We start from the raw sequence: 19158 nt of genomic DNA, 5'->3' as shown, positions 1-19158 counted from the left end.
GCGCATTGCGGGCAACAACTAGTTTAATATAAAAACTAAATTATATGTAGGTACCTTTCTAATTGTAGGATATTGGTTTGCATTATTCATTTCTTCTGGTTTCATGATTCAGTTCTCTGCGTTACAAGTTTCTTTTTTCGTTTGCAAGATTCCGACACGTCTTTTCTGGCGTGTGATCGCATCGAACGAATCTTTATTACTTCCCATGTTAAATAGAAGAACAGTGTAACATGCCTGTAAATAACCATTTAAATACCTACAAGGCACTTGAATGAGGCCGGCTCTTTGCCTTGTTCATCTGTGAATATGCACTCTATCGGGGTGCACTCAGCAGAATTGAGGAAGTCGAAGAATGAATAGGTATACTATATTTTCCCAACTACAAGGTTGGAACATATTTAATGTAAAATTATGTTGTTTGCTTGATATGATGTTGATAATTTGCATACCTATCTAACGAAATACATAAATTACACACTTCATGCCTGATTGAGCCTGTTTCCTCTTCAATCATTCGCTGCAGTTGTTTTAAAGTTGCTCAGATAAATATTATCCAAACACGAAGTGAAAGACGAGTCCCTACGTAAACATAGTATTGTTTGGTTTTAGTGGAAGGGGTTCCCGGCTTCACTCAGCTCGCGGCAGCGCAAGCAATAAGTACAACAAATCGCGGCGCGCGCCTCATTTGATCTGACACAAATTTATCCGCGCCCCGGCTTTATTTACGCCGCCGCCGCCGCTGATGTTCAGTTTGTCCTGACAAATTCATAAATTACCGACATCCTCGCCACTGCATTCGTTCAGCTTTTATTTTTGTCACGGTTTTCTTGGTCGTCCGTATCGACGACCACCTCTTTGAAGTACGGCTCATTAGTCAACTTTGTCCAATGGCTGACTATTTAGATACTTTGGTCGCCGTTAGCTTTGTCTGAATGTAACCCAATCACAATGGATTTTCGAGAATGATTTTTTAAATCATTCGCGAGTTTGTTTCATATTATAACCACTTTTTGGTTCTGATTTGGTGATCAAAATATTGATGTGTTAATTTAACCTGTAGATTCAAACTCGAAACTTGAATAAAGTGTTCTTGCGGGATTTGGAACTCTATAAAAAACACACGCAACAGAAAAGCAAACTGTATTTGTATAAATACTTTAGGCTAGATACGTAGGTATATCTGCGTATTAGCTAAAGTTAGTCAAGCTGCTATCTATGTGGTATCTATTTAATAGGAAATTAGTGCTTGGAGTGTAGGCAGGGCTGTCTGGCGGGCTTTGAACACGCGAACTCTGACTCACACGTTCAGATATGGTTTGACATTATAAATACCCGTCTGTCCAGACGTATAATACGTGGACTTAGTGAAGAAAGAAGTATGGTCATATGCCAGGACATTTAGGGTTTAGTCTGCTTCACCCAAAGAATGTGAGTTGATGAATGTAGATGAAGCAAAAGTATCAGTGATCGTGGCAAAAAGAAACATGTAGTAACCTGCTTACCCCTCCGGGAAAGAGGCATGATCATGTGTGTGTATAAAAGAAACTGAATTGAAAGGTAGGTAGTATGTATTAAATTTTTAGGTAAACGTCGCGTTCCCCTTCAAACCTAAAAAAACAAATACTTAGTCTAACGTAACAAGCAAGATAACGCTGGTTAAGTAGATAACGCGCCAAGAGGTAACAAACAATTTTCCGTTCGCATTTTTTTCCGCATTTAATTAGTTGGTATTGGCATAGGAAAAAATTACATTGTCTACAATGTTTTTATTTTCAAGTTTATTTAACTCAGACGACTAGCAGTGCACGGGTCTAGACATACAAGTATTATATATAGGCTCGAGATACCTGTTACCGTAATTAACAAAAGACAATATCGGTATTTCATTTGTGCGTGAAGCGTGCAGGGACGGCCACGCGGGGCGGCGCGCTGTCTGGCTTGAGCGCTGACTCACGCGCTCCGAGCGAAGCACCGCCGCTCCGCTCCCCGTAGTGCTACGAGCGGCCCGCTAAGCGCTCGGTTCTACGACACGAGCGACGCAACTGCTACGATCATAGATATCTCATAATGCCTATTTGGATATATTCATTTCAAGCAACTGGATTTCGCCCGGAGCTCCGCCCCCGTGAAATGTAGCAATTTGTTATTCTTCATGCACTATATACATACGTTTGTAAAATTTCATGCAGATCGGTTCATTAGTTCTGACGTGAGAGACAGATTTATTAAAGGCACTTTCACATGTATAAAATGAAGTAGTATGGATTACTCATTATGTATCTATATACCTACCGTTACTAATTAGTGAAGGAAAAAAACGACAATTTTTTTACGATATGGTTTTTGGTTGAATGCTTTGTAAAATAAGTATATTTCCTTTCCGATTGTAAGCCTGGTTAAGTTTAAAACTATCAATATGATAATATTAATATAATAATAATATGTCATATAATATATAGAATATTTTTGTTAAAAAAATATGATAATAAGTACAAATATTAATTTAAAAATGGTTCTGATATGTTTCAAACGGTCTGGCTCGGGATGATGGCAAGAGACCGGATGGTATGACTTTGGCCCTAGAGATTGGGGCGGCCTATGGTGTGGGATGCTACTTGTGTCGACACACTTGCGCCGTCTCATCGTCAGGTTACCAAATCTAAGGCCGGTGCTGTTGGAAATGAGACGGAAAACATTAAAAGGCGCAAAAATGTAGGTATATCCATATATTTGAACCTTTTGGGGTAGAAACTCTGGGACCGTGGGGCCCATCTGCCCATCAGCTTTTCCGTCAATTGTCGAAAAAGCTGATTGAGGTTTCTCGTGACCGGAGGGCTGGATATTATCTGGCTCAGGGAATCAGCATTGCCATTCAAAATGGCAATGCTGCCAGCCTTCTGGTCACACCTGCACGTTAATGCTATGCAGGGACTGTACTATTTGTAAATTAAATTTTAGTATGTAATCATCTTTTTTCTTTCTTTTTTAAAATGGTTTTTATTTTTCGCTGTAAATATTCTTACGAGCATTGCAGATAAGGCACGGAACTCTCGAAGCGACCTCTTCCCGCAGTTCTGAGAAAACTGGATATTAGTAAATGCAAATCTGCATCACCTCCATTTACATTGGATTAAATCCGACATGATTTATCGACGCGTGCTTCGTTTCATGCGATACATTTGAGAGATTAAATCGCTCGTACTGATGTGGTGACATTTTTCCTATAACTATAAATCCTACCATCCATACATACTATAAAATAGTAACTGTCCGATGACTGTACTTAAAATATATTGCAAAATATATATGGCCAAAAATTAAATTTTAAGAATTTCTGTCTGAATGTTTGTTGCTCCGAATAGTATGCGGTTTTTTATGTACTTATTAGATTTGGTCCAACTAAAAAACTGGTATAAAAAGTATGTTCCCACCCCTCGAAGCGGTAATACAGGACAATCCTAGTTAAAGACTAGGATTAATTCCTTTTTATTTTTGAACTTGACTTTCTATTCTGTTTGAAAAAGCTGAAAAGATTTTTATTTCTGCTACTAAAGTCACCAACTTTTTTCTAAAATAAATGACCAGTCACCTCCGCATTATCAAATTTATAACAATAAACTTACAATTGTTCGTTTTAACGCCTCGACTTAGACAAATTGCCCTTGTATTGGACAATTTGTTGAATAATCCCTGCATTTGTTTCAATTATTCCAGTTTCCTACTTGAAGCCCGTTTACCTATATTTAAAGGGATAGGGATTTGTCGGCACGTGTACAGAATATACATTGAAAATTATCTACGTAATTATACTAATAGATATTCATGAACAGTGCCCATTTTGCGTGCAAAACCCACGTTTAACATTTCATTGTTATATTCAAACGTTAGAATCTTACGTGAGAATTATTCAGAGATGGATATTTCAGAATGAATTGGTTTCTGTGAACAATTAACTTTTCCGTTTTAATTTTTTTTTTCAATTCTCATTTAAATTTTTTATCTCGTACTAAGTATGAATTAGGTATATTACAAATAAAAAGAAACGACTTATAATCCAAACTAATATGCCATCTAATATTATAAATTCGAAGTCAGTTATTTGTTTCCTGTTCATCACGCGTTATCTACGGAACCAATCTTCTTGAAATTTCGCGTAGATATGTATGATGAGTCTGAAGAAGGACATAGAATTTTTCATCCCGGTAAAAACGGTATCCCGGTACCCGCGGGATTTGCGAAAATCTGTGTTCTATTGTAGATACTCGTAATTCGCGCGGGCTAAGCTGCGAATAAAAGCTACTCGTAGTTACTTAATATTTTCTGATTGTTAATTCGATAGTTATCTATGTAACCCTGTTAGATACAAATATTATCCATTTTCCATCCCATTGAACTTAAAAAATTAAGAAAAAATGTTTTTTCATAAATGAATTTCGTAACCCATAACGGGATATGATTACATTCTATAGCTCAAGATATAAGTCAATGGGTATTATTAGTCGTGCGGGGAATTGAAACGGCTGATCTTGATTAATAACAGGCATTAGATATACAGTAGATGTGGCTGTGTCGAATGGTTCATAATTAGGGTATCATTGTCCCGGGTGTAATGAGGCGCGGTGGCTTGCTGCGACACGGCGGGGCTTTGCCCCTTGCATCTGATTGTAACAAATTGAGATTTCTTTCGGTAATATACGCAATTATAAAACGCGATTACTCCTTGTAGAGCAGCAATGAGACGATGTGGGCTCGGAAATGAGTTGACATTTTGTTTACGCTTTCATCAGCAGAACGAATAGCGGGCAGTTTTTGTTATAGTTCTTTTCAAAATATGTACCTACTGATTGTATTTGCTTTCACTAAAACCTGTCACTAAAACTTTCATCATCTGCAAGATTTTTTTGCGTGGGCTTTATTTTTGTGTTGTGGGTGTTTGTGTGGAATACTTAAATGTGTAGTTACTAAGCATTCTATAATTCCTTTCAATCTTACATTACAATGCTCGACACTACGTAAGCCTTCGTGATTCATTGACAAACAGGTACCTTTTCCTTAGTCATTCGTTCCTCAGTATGCTATTTATTATAAACCGCCACACGAAGTCACGTTCTTTTAAAGTTTTCTTTAAAGTCCCCCGCCACGGTGCTTGCAGGGTTAGCACACACGCACACAACAATCATACTGCATTTAATCATCATTAAAGTGAAATCAGCGGCGCCGATGCAACCGCGCCAGCTGTAACGCCCGTGTTTCGTTTTTACTGCCTCTGAGGGATTTACGAACCTTTTAAAATAAATTTTCACGGTCTTTCGGACAACCACCGCCTAATTATTTATCGTTTTGTTGCCATTTTTTGTCGCTTATATCATGCATTGAATTTTAATCCCGCTTGAATACATTTTGATGTAACGTTCTTTTAATCTGTTCTCCTTGTATGATAACCTAGGGAAGTATGTAGTAGGTACGTGTTTACCTTGGAAACATACCTACTACAACTACAACTACTAGTCTACAACAAAAAAAAAACATGTCCCGTCTATATCCTATTGTCTTCAGTCTGCCAGTTGTCATTTTGATAAGACTAAAAGGCCAAGTTCAGCTACGGCTATATGATGGAATTGTGAATCAAATAGTGACATGTTGATAGCCCATCGCCTACAAGAGAATCCCAAGGGACTTTTAAGTCATCCATAGGAAAGATAAGGAGTGGTTCTCTTGTTAAGTGTCAGAAAGCTCACGGCTCGACAAAAATATATTTTCGAAAAAGAGTACCCGAGCACGTTTTAAACCTGCCTTGATCATTAGTAACTTTTTGCGTTTTATTTAAACCCTCATAGAAAAGTTTGGAATAATAATTTTACATTGTAGCGCGGCGACCTATTTAAAAATTATCTGCATATACGAAACACAAAGCGAGCGACCAAAAAGCTCAGTGATCTTTTGTGCGGCGACCAGTTATGACAAAGCGAATGTTCTACCCTCCGCGGTATCCTTTGTCTCCTAGATCGAGATAGACGTGTAAAATTTGATACGGGAATTATTTTATTAGATCCATCGCACACGTGCGCGGCGTGACGAATGCGATAACGCCGCCGGCTCCGGCCCCGGGCACCGGACCGGCGACGGAACAATTGCATTCCACATGAATTAACCATAATAGAGACGTGGCTAGGTCTACGGAAGCTTTGTGCCCGTAGCACTGTGACTTCATGTCCGGAGTCAATTGCCATTACGTAGTTGAGCAGACTACGCTTTAATTCCATTTCGCGCAGTGACACGGTCCGACGCCGTAATGTGCGTAGGCGTTTATCAGATACAAGTCCAAGTTAGGCATTGTTTGATATTCTCATATGTAACTTTATGTTTACATACTGTGACGAATTTAAAAAAGAAAACATTGTAGTCTTGCTTGCTGCACAGTTTCAAAGCATTTAATTTACTTTCAGCAATTTAACGTTGGAAGCCATGACGTCGCGTGTACTGTTCCCCATGGCATTAACCGGCTATCGACTTAGCAAGTAAAACTAATTTAATTTTGCGTTTTTACAGAATTTCCCCTTTTACATATGCTGTCACGGGAAAAATATTAAACCTCTTTTAAGATATCTATATAAGTGTGATGGTTTCTGTTAAAGTTATTTTTTAGCTGCCGGCTTTTCGCAATCGAGCGCCCGTAGAGGATCGATGAGCTAATGCATCAATAATGAAGTGTACTGTAACTTTATGGCGACTCACTAGATCGGGAGAATATTCATAGAAAACATCAAAGGCCGATGTAATTCACCGCGAGCTAGCGTTAGAATTAAATCACGTTTTATATTATTAACGCATTGATAAACTTCTATACCAAATACCATTAATCGTTTAGTTACGCAACTGATGTACGAGTAAGTGCGGGATCGAAAATTCGCACAAAGCGTCGTCCTCGTCCCCTATCGAATTGGTAACAGTACCATTTGCAACGCGTGTCCTTGGCAGGCATGACGAAACGTCAATGAAATTTAATATTCCGTGTACGATAACCCAGTTATTGAAAGGTAAAGCGGAATATAAAAAGCGGCAAATCGGCACGGCATCCCTCGCGGCGGGAGCTAGTACCGTTTGCCTGCCCGCCGCCGCCGCACGTAAGCTACAATTTGCTACGAAGTTGCTACGCACGGCACGCTACACTTTTCCACCACCTGAATTTTTAAAATTTTTGTTAAATTATTGCTTCACGCAGCTCACTTCTATTGAACACTCAATAAAATCTTTATTTATTTATTAATATTAATGACTTGATATTTTATCTATTGTATGTCGAACATTACAATAAAATAAAACTGTATAATAATTTATTACTTTCATCAATAACACTGCATCGTGCAGCCTTTTAGGTTATTAAAGTTTCAGATCTCTGAAACAATATTTATATTTTAAGTCAACATAATATTTTCAAGAAACCTTCAGCTTTATCAAATACAAAGCTTATAGATTGTCTTTGCAATAAACTTTCTTGGTTATTACTTTACTCGATGGTTCACATAAAATATCTCAGTATAGATAGGTTGTTCAGAATCACTGTTTCTACTTATTGTTCTGTGATACATTCTTAAATGACACTAAAATAACTAGTCACATTAAGAAGTCCCAAATCAACACTTAGCCCACGCTATACCTAAGAGACAACATCTAAAAAAAATAACTCTACGTTCATTTTATTGTTGCAGCATCTTCATGAAGTAATGTCTAGAATAATTGTAATTAAACACATAATGAAGACAACTCAATCCACATGATGAGTTTATTTGTGGATTTGAGGCAAATAAAAACATCAGTAACGAACCTGTCGGAAATGGTTGACAAGTTATCCTCTTCAGTTAAAAAGGATTCGATACAAGAAGATATTTCTAAGACACCAGAGCCAATGGCCTGCGGAAACCCAATGTCTTCAATATTTAAACCGACGAGCTTGGGGTTCGGAGTTAGATTTTCTAGTCAAGAGGACATATATAAGGACATGCCATCTTCTAGATTACGAAGTCATATGTCACTTCCTAACTTAGGAAAACCTGATGGTGTCTTTGACAGACCATCTACGTTGCGATTTGGGGACCGGCCTAAGATAGTTGAGATCGACGACGAACGGGGAAGCAAGCCAACGATACAGATCTCCTCGGAAGATCTCAGCGACTGGATTGTCGCCTCGATAAACAGACGTCCACACTTTGATGATAATGGTGATACGCATCCGATGGACTTTTTAGAAAATGTTAAATATTTTATCGACGAACTGAAAATGGTCCCAGAAAAACAGTTGCCATTTATCATATCTTGCCTCGATGGAATACCTCTGATGTGGGCTCGATGTTTTAGAAGTGAATTTAAAGACGTCGATAGTTTTTACAGTACATTCGAACAGGAATTCTGGGGTCCAGATAGACAGAAGTCGGTGCTGTACGACATGAAATTGGGAAAATATGACGAGTCAAATTCACGCATGAGTATGTCAGAGTATTTTTTACACAAAGTGTCAAATTATCGTCACCTGAACCCTCCTCCGTCGGACTTGGAGATAGTGTACTCATTGGCGGCACACTTTCCGTCGGCGGTGGAGCTGGAACTGCGGCTCGCCCCGAAACCGACGCTGCGAGACGCTTACCGAGCTCTCCGCCGCAGGGAGGGTGAATCTGTGGACTTCCTGCCGAATTACCTGTACGAAATGTGCGAGGCGTTCCAGCGCGGCTCCCGACCGGAATCAGCCAGGCGGCCAGACTCTTCACGCTCTACGTCTAAAGCAGAGGCATATAAGGTTCATAAATGAACTTTTGGATATTCCGAAAAATTCTTCACGGAGTCTTTACGCTCTTGCACTAAAACAAAATTAAAACACTTAATTATTAAAATTTAACTTAAAACATTAAAATATAACTGCTATTTCTATCAAATGTTAAGTGAGAGTAATGAAATTGTGTTATTTGAAAAAGTAGTTGTTGCCCGCAACTCCGTTTGATTGTTATTGAAAATACGAAGGCTAAGGTCATTAAATTTACTCAAATTTCGGTACATATTACAGAGTAGCTGGTCCCTTTGGCTTCTACATCACATGATCCAGATATTCCATTTCTTTTTTGCCAAAAGAAAATGCTCATCAGGTTGAACAACTTTTGTTAAAACGTCTTTTCCATAATTCGTATGATTTAGCTAGTCTATAATAGTTCTGCATCAGGTGTTCCAGATCTTCGATTTTTATACGCCAGCAGAAAATGGTCATCAGGCTGAACAATTTTTTTTAAGACGTCATTTCGATATTTTCTATAGTTTAGCTGAGTTGTTTGGTTCGATATCATCTGTACCAGATTCCAAAATAAATTTTATCCTATATGTTGACCGCCTGGTCAACAAATAGCAAAATTTCATTCAAATCCATTGAGAAGTTCCGGAGATTAGCGTGTATAAACAAACATACAAACAGACAGACATTTTTTTCAAATTCATGCTCGGTTACTATTTCTTCATAGATATAAATTATTTATTTGAAAATATACTCAATGTTCAGACAATTTTTGTTTACTGTTTTGGTACATGTATTGATTGAATAAGTTTAATGTAAAGTCAAGGGTATAATGGTATTAATTTCCATATTTCAAAGAAAATAAATAGGAATAAAAATTAGTAAATGCATGTCACAAAATGTACAAACTGTAGTTGCAGAGCAGAATATAAAAAATGTTATATCGAGATTATAGATAAGTATAAACAAACATACCATTGTATGTTGGTCTGGTAGCGAAGAAAAAACAATAGCATAAGAGAAAGGCTTATAAACTTGAGATTCTTTTTTATGGGCGATGGGCAACCTTTGGAACTTAAATAGCTGAATAGAGCTGAAAGTGGTCCTTCAGTCAAGCTGTGGTAGACATAACGTAAGATAAGGGATAAAGACGTGATTATATACCATTGCAATTGCATAAGTAAAGTAATCGAATTGAATTCTTTACCCTGTGTAACCTGTGTTCACTGTAGTATAGATAAATAAATATGAGATTAAGATACTTCATCCTGTTACGGCACAATCATTATAAACTTTAGATAAGATTCAAATAAATAGTTTTTTAAAATATTCGTATTTTTATTCTCCCTCGGTACATTCATCTGAAATATCCTTTCATGAATATGTACTAAGGAAAATATGGGCATAGGCCGCATGCTTTAAGTGAGTAGTAGATACGAAAAAGGGACATTCTAAGACTTCCCAGGAAATCGTAAATTGTTGCGATTTTGATAAAAATTTGGCAAAGTAGAGAAAATCATATACAGTTCTTTTGATCAGTTTTAATAAAAACTTGATTCATGACGTTACTACGATCAGGTCTTACAAGTCTATGCGTATTCGTTACATTATTTCTTCAAGCGTAATAAGTGGACTTACGTCCTGGTGAAGGGTCTGGTCAAAAGTACCCGTAACCGTCGAGTATTGCATGAAGAGAGTTGCATGAATGTGGATGAAGCGAAGGAAGTATGCACAAATCGTGGCAAGTGGAAAGAGGTAGTTTCTGCCTACCCCTCCGGGAAAGAGGCGTCATTTTATGTATGTATGTACGGTCGCGTTCATAATTGCAGTCATAGTTCGCAAAACTTTATAGCTTGCACCGCTGCTATCACTCACACATTCACACAAATAACACAATAAACAACAAGCGGTAAAGCGTTGGGTAACGCGCCATTAAGAAGAGGGTAGTGTAAAAAGTCGACCGCGCAGCGGCCGTCGTCCGCTAATCAACACAGCGACACGCCACATAGCGGAGATCCATGGTGGAACAGTACGAAAATAATGGCTTCATACCGACCAGAATATTTGCGGAACAGTTCGAAACATCAGTGGTTACTGTTTGTCGAGTTTGCACCGTGAGGGACTACACCACAGACAGCCAGCAAGAAAGCCGTATTTATCCGAAATAAATAAGCAAAAACGTTTAGAATTTGCTTGACGGATTTGGATTTTGACTGGAAAAAAGCGATATTTACGGACGAAAAGTTCGTTTACGTCATCGCAACACGGTAGGCTTCATTTATGGCGAAGAAATGCAACTCGGTATGCAGAAAAAAATATGGAGTCTGGACGCATATCTGTAAATATGTGCGGCTGGATGAGTGCTGCTGGACCTGGGGAACAGATGTGGATAGCAGGACGCGCTACAGCTGCTCATTATGTGCAAGTGCTGGAAGAAACCATGTTACCAACTGTGCGGTGTATTTATCCGATTGATGATATACCAACAATATCATTTGTGCAAGACAACCGCCCTGTGCATCGAGTCCATATAGTGCGTGAAAGGTTCTGCCAGTTTATATTAAAACTACTAATTACTTAGATAGTATTTTAAGGACAGCTTCAATATCTTTTCTTTATGAAAACGAATAATTAAGCTGTAACCTTAATAACAGGAGATAAGTAGATGTTACAATTAGTGCAATATGCTGTATGTATAGCTTTATTAATCATCAATATGTAAACAAAACTATAGGTAAACTATTTCAATAAAATTTACTAATTTTAATTATTGAATGTTTTATTTTGCTCCCTCTTGTTTAACATTTCTTGCTGATTTCCGTGTTTGAAACACGGGTATTGTAATTCTTAGATATCAGTTAGTTAGTTAGTCAGTCAGTTACTTAGTTCAAATGGCACCTTGAAGCATTAAAAATTGTCAGTAACACTATTTTTTTTTTAATAGACAAAAAAAATCCTTGAATAACTTCGGAATCCAAGTAACGCTAGTAACTAGAACAAGCGAGTGTGAGCAAGCGAGATTATCTAATATATCTTAGATCTCACTTGCTCACACGAAGTAATAAAATTGCTACCCAATAACTTTCAAAGGAACCACTACCTATGTTAGGGTCGTGTGCAGACAAATTTTCAACCTTATTGAAATGACATAAGTCTGGCAGTCGCAGGCTTCCCTCTATAGGCAAATCTTATGCAAATAATGAGAGACGACGATATCTCGATCGACAATTATCGGGCCCAGTTCGGCAATCGTTGATTACCGTCTCTTTCTGTTTTGTTATGTTATATGTCATAGAATAATAAACTGTTTTACTTAGTAATCATTGGTTTTAAAGACCGTATTCATTTGATGGAAAATTTATTCTTTTTAAATATGCATGTGTGTGTGTATCTAGTGGAACCACAGTGCACGCTATTTTAACCCGTAAGAATTTTAAAACTATGACTGCAGATATGAACGCGATCGTACGTATGTAAGTGGATTTAATGCTAGAAGTATTATCTACGCGTCAAGCATTCGGTCTGACGGAGAAGTTTAAAGTAGGGTTATATTTTTGTTTTGTATTGTTTATATAATAAGTTTTAAAGTTATTACAAGATCGTAAATTTGCTTCAGAGCGTTGCACGAGAGCGAAGGCAACTGGACAGAGAGTGACTGCGGGGACGCCAGGCGTGGCGGGTCGCTATGGGGCGAGCAGGCCAGGGTCTGTCGGCGGCAGCCCAGCGCCATGCCGCACGTGGCAGTGGCGGCGCGCTTGGCCCGCTCCGCCTGCCTGGCCGCTCATGAAGGAGAACGGTGGAATTGCTCCTCCATTGAACTGGCGCCTAAATATACACCCGATTTGCTTACAGGTGAGTGTGATAGCGGCATTTATGTACTTGGTGAATGTTTTCGCTGATTTTTATAATGGTGACTCCAGTTAGTAAGGTGTGTGTCCGCGACTGTATTTTGACTTCTAACTTCAACGGAGTCACGTAAGTATCAGCACCACACCACTCCTTTGATTTTTAAGCGCGGTCATAAGCGCAACCCGGGATCTACCCCTGGAGGACGATGGTAAATAAAGTTTACAATTTCGCCATTATGTATGATTGAAATATCCATATCCCGCATGACTGGAACTAGGTACTTTTTTGATCTATCTGTATCTACATCTTTTCCATATTTTGTCTTCTTTGCAATCAAAGGAAAATGTTTTCGTTTTATTACAAAGCTTGCGTGATACTCAACAATAAATTATACGAAAACAGCAAAGGAAAATATTTTTGCGTTCATCTCGCGTCGCTATATATAAAAACAAAATAGATACACAGGTTTTTCTGAGTACACAAAGACGCCTACTGGATTAAACTGAATAATCAATTATAGACTACTAATACTACTACAATATAATCTACTTACCTAGGGTAAACCGTATAGCTATTGCCCACTTAAGGACTTCAAACACTTTGGCTTCAAATTATAAAAAAAGTATTACAAGTTTCAACCATTTGTAATTTTTTTCTTATGTCTAAATAAGATCTCCATCAAAGTGTTAACGATTTTTAGTCAAAACTTACATGGCTTAGAAAATAAATAAACAAATTTAAAATTATCCAAAAATGTACAGTTATTGCCCATTGCTTACACTAATTGCCCACATCACAGCACAGTAATTGCCCAGTACCCTTAAATGATAAATTAGACTTTGAACTTTTGTCACTCCTTCTGATGTTCTTCAAAAATGCCTTCCACCAACCATCACCTGGCTTATTTTAAAAAAACGAATTAGGGCGCGGGTTATCTTCCAAAAACTTTTGCACGGAGTCTAAAATGTCTATTTCGAGGAAATCCTTTTCTAGCGATATTTTTATCCAATCCTCCAAACGACTTTCTTCAGACATTTATAGGTATAGGTGACTAGCTGTGCCCGCAACTTCGTCCACGTGGAATAATTATTTTGAGCATTATTGAAGCCCTCAAGCATAAATAACTTTCTCCGTTTTTTCACATTTTCTATTATTTCTTTGCTCCTTATAGTTACAGTGTGATATTATATAGCCTAAAGTCTTCCTCGATTAATGGTCTATTCAACGCAAAAATATTTTTTCAATTCGAACCAGTAGTTCCTGAGATTAGCGCGTTCAAACAAACAAACAAACTCTTCAGCTTTATAATATTAGTATAGTTGGTCCTGTAGCAATAGATTTAAAGCTTACTTAATTGAAGTTGAAGCGCAATCAGAGTAAGAGAAGAGGGGAAAGGATATAAGATAAAATGAAAGATTTAAATTACTTTTTAAGTGTATAGGAACAAACGGGCCAAAAAATACAATAAACTTGACTCTTGTCAAACAGACATTTTTTAATTTACTTGTTCACCGAATTTATGGCGGGACGAAGGAGTTCCGCGTATGAGTTTTTATACATACGGTTGTCCGTTTGTTACTAACATATAATTTTATTTATTTATAGTATTTACAACTATTTAAATGTGATCCCTACAGTCCTAAACTGGTTTTATGTCCCAGATTTTTAATATAGTAGCGGAGACTGGACCTCGGAACACAGTATTTTTCAGCAATTTGCCTTGTAGACAAATTGTTAGAAGCATCTTGAAGAGCCTCGATAGCTTTCTGTAAATTTTCTTTGCTATATTGCACTTTTGATGTCTTTGGCATACTGTATATAAAACAATAACAGCCAATAAGATGTTGTGCATAGCGATTGGCTACCCGCACCCACGAAATAATGTTAACAATATTTGCTACATTGTCAATATTATTGCGTATGTTTGGCAAAAATATTGACAATATTACATAGTGAAAAAAATATTGACAATATTATTGTCACAATATTATTGCGCGTATGCAAGCCATTAAGCTAATAAATGTGACGGCAACATTACTGACTTAATCAAAAAATTGCCGATAATGATTGCCCTGGGCAATAACTATAGAAATTAACCATGGCAATCACTAAAATTATGGTGGGCAATAACTAAAAATATGCCGAAATACGTACAGCGATTGCCCACCGTTAAAAAACCGTTGAATCTAATCTGATTTCAAATATTTTCATTAAAAACATAACATAACACTTATGAATTCGTCATAACCATACACCAATAATGAAATATCAAATAAAATTTAAAAAAAAAGAACCTCTAAGCAAGTAATTCCTTAAGAAAATTGCTAAAAAGCTTACCTGTTTGAGTTACACGTTCACCCGTCTTGACAAAATATACCTTAATGGATTTTTTTTCTTCAGTGTTAACACTTATCAATTTTAAAATCTACTATAAATTGACCATAGAGTAACCTAGTAAATTATATTCGAAACAAGTGAGAACACAACCTTTGATTCAGATTTTTTTTCTAAAAACGGGCAATCACTGCCTGTGGGCAATCACTCTCTGGTTTACCCTATATGAATATCTGCCGACATAAGACAGTATGAAAGATCTCAATATTAAACAATTCAAGGCAAGTTTAATATAATACCTAATATTTTTTTTTTAATATTCATTAGACGAAAGAGGAATTTTTAAATAATAAAATTATGTGATAAATGTAGATATGATATTTTGTTTTTATGACATTTGGAAGTATTTCATTGAGTATGTATTTAATTAACTGATATATATTTAATTAATTGATATATAATATATCTATATATACATTTATTTTTATATATATATGACGCCTTAAGAGGTAGAATATGTGTGCACAAAAACTGTACCTAGTTAATTAAAACTTAATTGTAACCATATTAAAGGAATTGTATAAATATACAGGGTGACTTTTAATTTAACTGCATAAATTAAACTGTTAAGTGTACTCATCTAAAGGATATTTAAAAACGTTAAAAGAAAATTATCGGTTCATATTTCAGAAAGTACGAAAAAAAATAAAAGTATCAAAATCCACGATCCTAAGTACGTCATATCACCCCGGCCGGCGGAAAAGCGACTCAGCTGAGCAATCTCGACAACTCTGTTCTTTACTTGATCTTGATACTAGAAAAAAAAAATATTTTTCAGACATTTATTAACATGTTTAGTTTTAATTTCTTTTTGTAGTATTGGTCTGTATTAACGCGTGTGATGTAGTTTTTGAGGGCTTTTTAAATGAGAAAATGATGACGTTTAACTTAAATAAAAATTGGCTCAAACGGCTCAGAAGCTTGGGTGTAGTCTATGTTTAAAAGGATGCAGTTGTTTTAAATGTCATCCTGTATATAAATAAAGAATAAAGCAAGCACTTGTTTAATTTTAATCGTTCTGCATAGAAGGAGTAGGATTTCCGACAGTAATGAAATAAAGATAAGGAAAGGCAAGTTTGTCGAGTGTTTTAAATCAGCGGCAGCGGTTGTCATTGTGCCGGCGCGGCGTCCGTGACGACTGCGCCCTTTCTTTGGGCGGCACACGCAGCGCCGACCCGGCCGCCGGACGGCTGCGCGGCCCGTTCCGCACGGAAAACCACACCGGCCGCTCTTTTTATTCACATGTCACATTCACAGTTTATTTATTGCTTCACGGGCAATTTATCTTTAAATTACTCTATTGTTTCGCACTTAAATTTACATGCACAAAGAATTATTTGATGTGCATTTGTTGTCACGCTTCTTGCATCTTGAGGATGGGATTGAAGGTGTCAGAGTTCGATTCTATGCTTATTTACCTGTACACGTAAATAACAAAAAATCATGCATTCATTTATGTAGGTACATATATAATTTCGCAAAGAAAACACGGAAATGATTAGGAGTATCATTCAAAAATAGCGATTGCCCATTTGCATGCAAGGTAAAAAGTTCATTCAATAACGACAAAATTATGGATGCGTAAGGTAGGAAACCATTAAATAAGGAAGACAGCACGCGATCCGTTAGCCGTCGAGCTGGGTTCAGCTCACTGCAACAAAGAATAAAAATTACAGAACAAGTCTGTTTCCGTTACTGAACATTTTCTACCATCCACTATTGTGGTCCTTCGAACTTTGTAACATTACTTAAAGTTTTGATCCATTTTCATAAATAATGATGCAATTAAAAAAAATCTAAGTTTCCATTGCTGGTCTAGTAGCGTAGTATGTGCCAGCTGCTTCGATTCCTGTGCAGATTGTAAAACTCAATCAAGGAGGCGACTGAAAAACTAGGGTTTCTTCATTTATGAGATGAGCTAGCAACCTGTCACTTTCGAATCTCAGTTCCATTACAGCTGCACGTGGTCTTAGTCACCTTTTCAAAAGATGCTGGCTCTGTCCATGTCTTAGGAATAAAGATGTGATGTTATGAAGGTATGTTCGTTACAAACCTCCTCCAGATAAACCTGATCCCCAGAAACCAATGTTATGCAGTACACTGTAAGATTATTTGATAGAGTTTTAAAGTAAGACTAATATTTCAGTCAACGACGCGAGATCCGCATCAAATACACAATGCCTAGTTTTTGCTCTCTCTCTATTTTGTATACGTGGCTCGGCGGTGTCTGCACAACGTGTCGTGAGCGCCCTGACGTGACCACCAGCGGTGCGCTATTGATCCTCCGAAAAAGGTTTCCGATGAACGAGCTACTTTGTATCACGAAACGGCAGGTAAAAGAACATTAGACTGGGTCCTTGTTATACCTACCTGCTGGAGGTAGCTATTTGCTTTAGCAACGTACGAATCAATTAGCGAAAGTTTTTCGCTCGCTGTATTTGGTAGGGTCAATCTAACTTTCTTTCATGGAATGTTATCAACGTTAAAATTTATTAAAGTAACATCTTACAAAAAGTAATAAATTCAATCGCACAAAGCTACGAAAAGTAAAACCATTCTTGTTTATTTTTTATTCATAAGTAAACAAAGAAAATTAGCTCGTCGTAGACAGACACATCCATCACAGACAAGAGAGCCTTTGTGATTCTATTTCATATCTCGTTAGAGCTTACGCCTGTCTTTGTAGATAAAAGATAAAATCTAAAAGAAATGGACTTCTTTTTCGCATCAGTCGTCTACAATCAGCATTACAGGAGAGACTTGAAAAACGACTAAAAGTTAGAAATAGAACAGAGGCCAAACAATAGCGAAGTTTTTCTAGTTTTAGTATGGTTGGCGACATTGTGCAGTTGGCAGGGAGTGCGCTACGCTAGCTCTACGACGGCGGCTACGAGTGCTACGACCGGATGTCTGCTACGAACGAAATACGGCGCATTGTTTTTGGTCACCACTTGGAGCGTCTACCCACTTTAGGAAATTAATTGACACGGAACGTTGTCGGCTACAAACAAAACTGTTAGGAATCTTTGGAGTGCTCCCGGCTTGATACATTTTAATTAAAAGTTTTACGAAGCGAATAACGTCTGCGGTTGTTGCGGTAATGAAAGGCGAATAACTTTTCATTAAGACTTAACTGCCTATTTTAGTGATTGTCTATTTTTCAGACCGTTTAAAATTTGCTATTGTAAATATGTTAATTGAATAGACACTACCTACTTTAGTATGTATAATAATAGATTTTTTTTATTCACCACCGCAATAATAACTTATGGAGCTTTATGGTGAAATGTTAATTGAGGGGAATTCAAAATTGTAAAATAGAATTATTTTCTTTGCCTATTATCGTTCTTTATTAATACTATGACACACATTGACCCCGCAGTTGCACTGAGTCGTTCAAATTAAAAACTTAAATTTGTTTTCTTTTATCAGACTGATTTAGATATGGGAACATAAAATAAATAAGTCTGCAAATCCCTATTGATGAAACGTGACTTTTCTTGGGAAAAGCGATCTTAGTCTCTTAAAGGAATGTTATCAGAGGTTCGCCTTACAATGCGATCAACGGCAAGGGTCGGACTTCAGAGCGGCGGACAAAAGATTTAATTACACGCATGAATCAAGCGTGGAACATGCGGGGGGTGGGGAGGGGGGAGCTGGCGCCCGGAGGGGGACGTCAGCGATAACGTGAGCGGTGCACTCACGCGCGATCGTCGCTGATATTCCCTGTGATAAGCCGGCTCCGGACCATTGTTAAGCTGGCCGAGGATGCGTGCGGGCGTTATCATGATTGCGATTAGATTGTCCACGACTGATGGCTATTTTCTCTGCAGGCACTCGGGAGCAGGCGTACGTGTACGCGATTTCAGCGGCGGCTCTTGCTTGGTCGGTGGCAAGAGCGTGCGCCGCGGGCTCGCTGCCTGCCTGTTCTTGTGCAGCCCCTCCTAGAGCTCCACCACGCCCGCCGAGGCAAGCTCAAATCACACCAGCTGAACCACATACTAGATTCAAGTGGGGTGGCTGCAGTGATAACTACCAGTGGGCAGAAAGGTAACTTTTCTATTCAAGTCGGTAAAATATTTGAAATAAACAAGTATATAGGTAGTATACGTAGTATTATGTCGCTTTAAAAACTCCTTTAT

The 19158-nt window shown here is 37.7% G+C and overlaps 2 protein-coding genes across 2 annotated transcripts in view; both read left to right on the top strand.

Moving 5' to 3' along the window:
* LOC106136904 (protein Wnt-11b-2-like) overlaps window positions 1-19158 on the top strand; it is a 34327-nt gene that overhangs the window by 6116 nt on the left and 9053 nt on the right. The window contains exons 2-3 of the mRNA XM_013337572.2: window positions 12390-12625; window positions 18850-19066. Coding sequence (XP_013193026.2) covers window positions 12390-12625; window positions 18850-19066 — 453 coding nt within the window. The remainder of the gene's footprint in view (window positions 1-12389; window positions 12626-18849; window positions 19067-19158) is intronic.
* LOC132904388 (uncharacterized) lies at window positions 7723-8803 on the top strand. Its single transcript, XM_060954660.1, has one exon. The coding sequence runs from the start codon at window positions 7775-7777 to the stop codon at window positions 8801-8803; it is 1029 nt and encodes a 342-aa protein (XP_060810643.1). The 5' UTR covers window positions 7723-7774.

Source organism: Amyelois transitella, chromosome 4 (assembly GCF_032362555.1).
Source record: "Amyelois transitella isolate CPQ chromosome 4, ilAmyTran1.1, whole genome shotgun sequence".
NCBI classification, from domain to species: Eukaryota; Metazoa; Arthropoda; class Insecta; order Lepidoptera; family Pyralidae; genus Amyelois; species Amyelois transitella.
This window is presented reverse-complemented; position numbering and strand designations above follow the sequence as displayed.

Coding starts and splice junctions, on each gene's coding strand:
- LOC132904388 (XM_060954660.1), top strand. CDS start 7,775: ATGATGAGTTTATTTGTGGATTTGAGGCAAATAAAAACATCAGTAACG.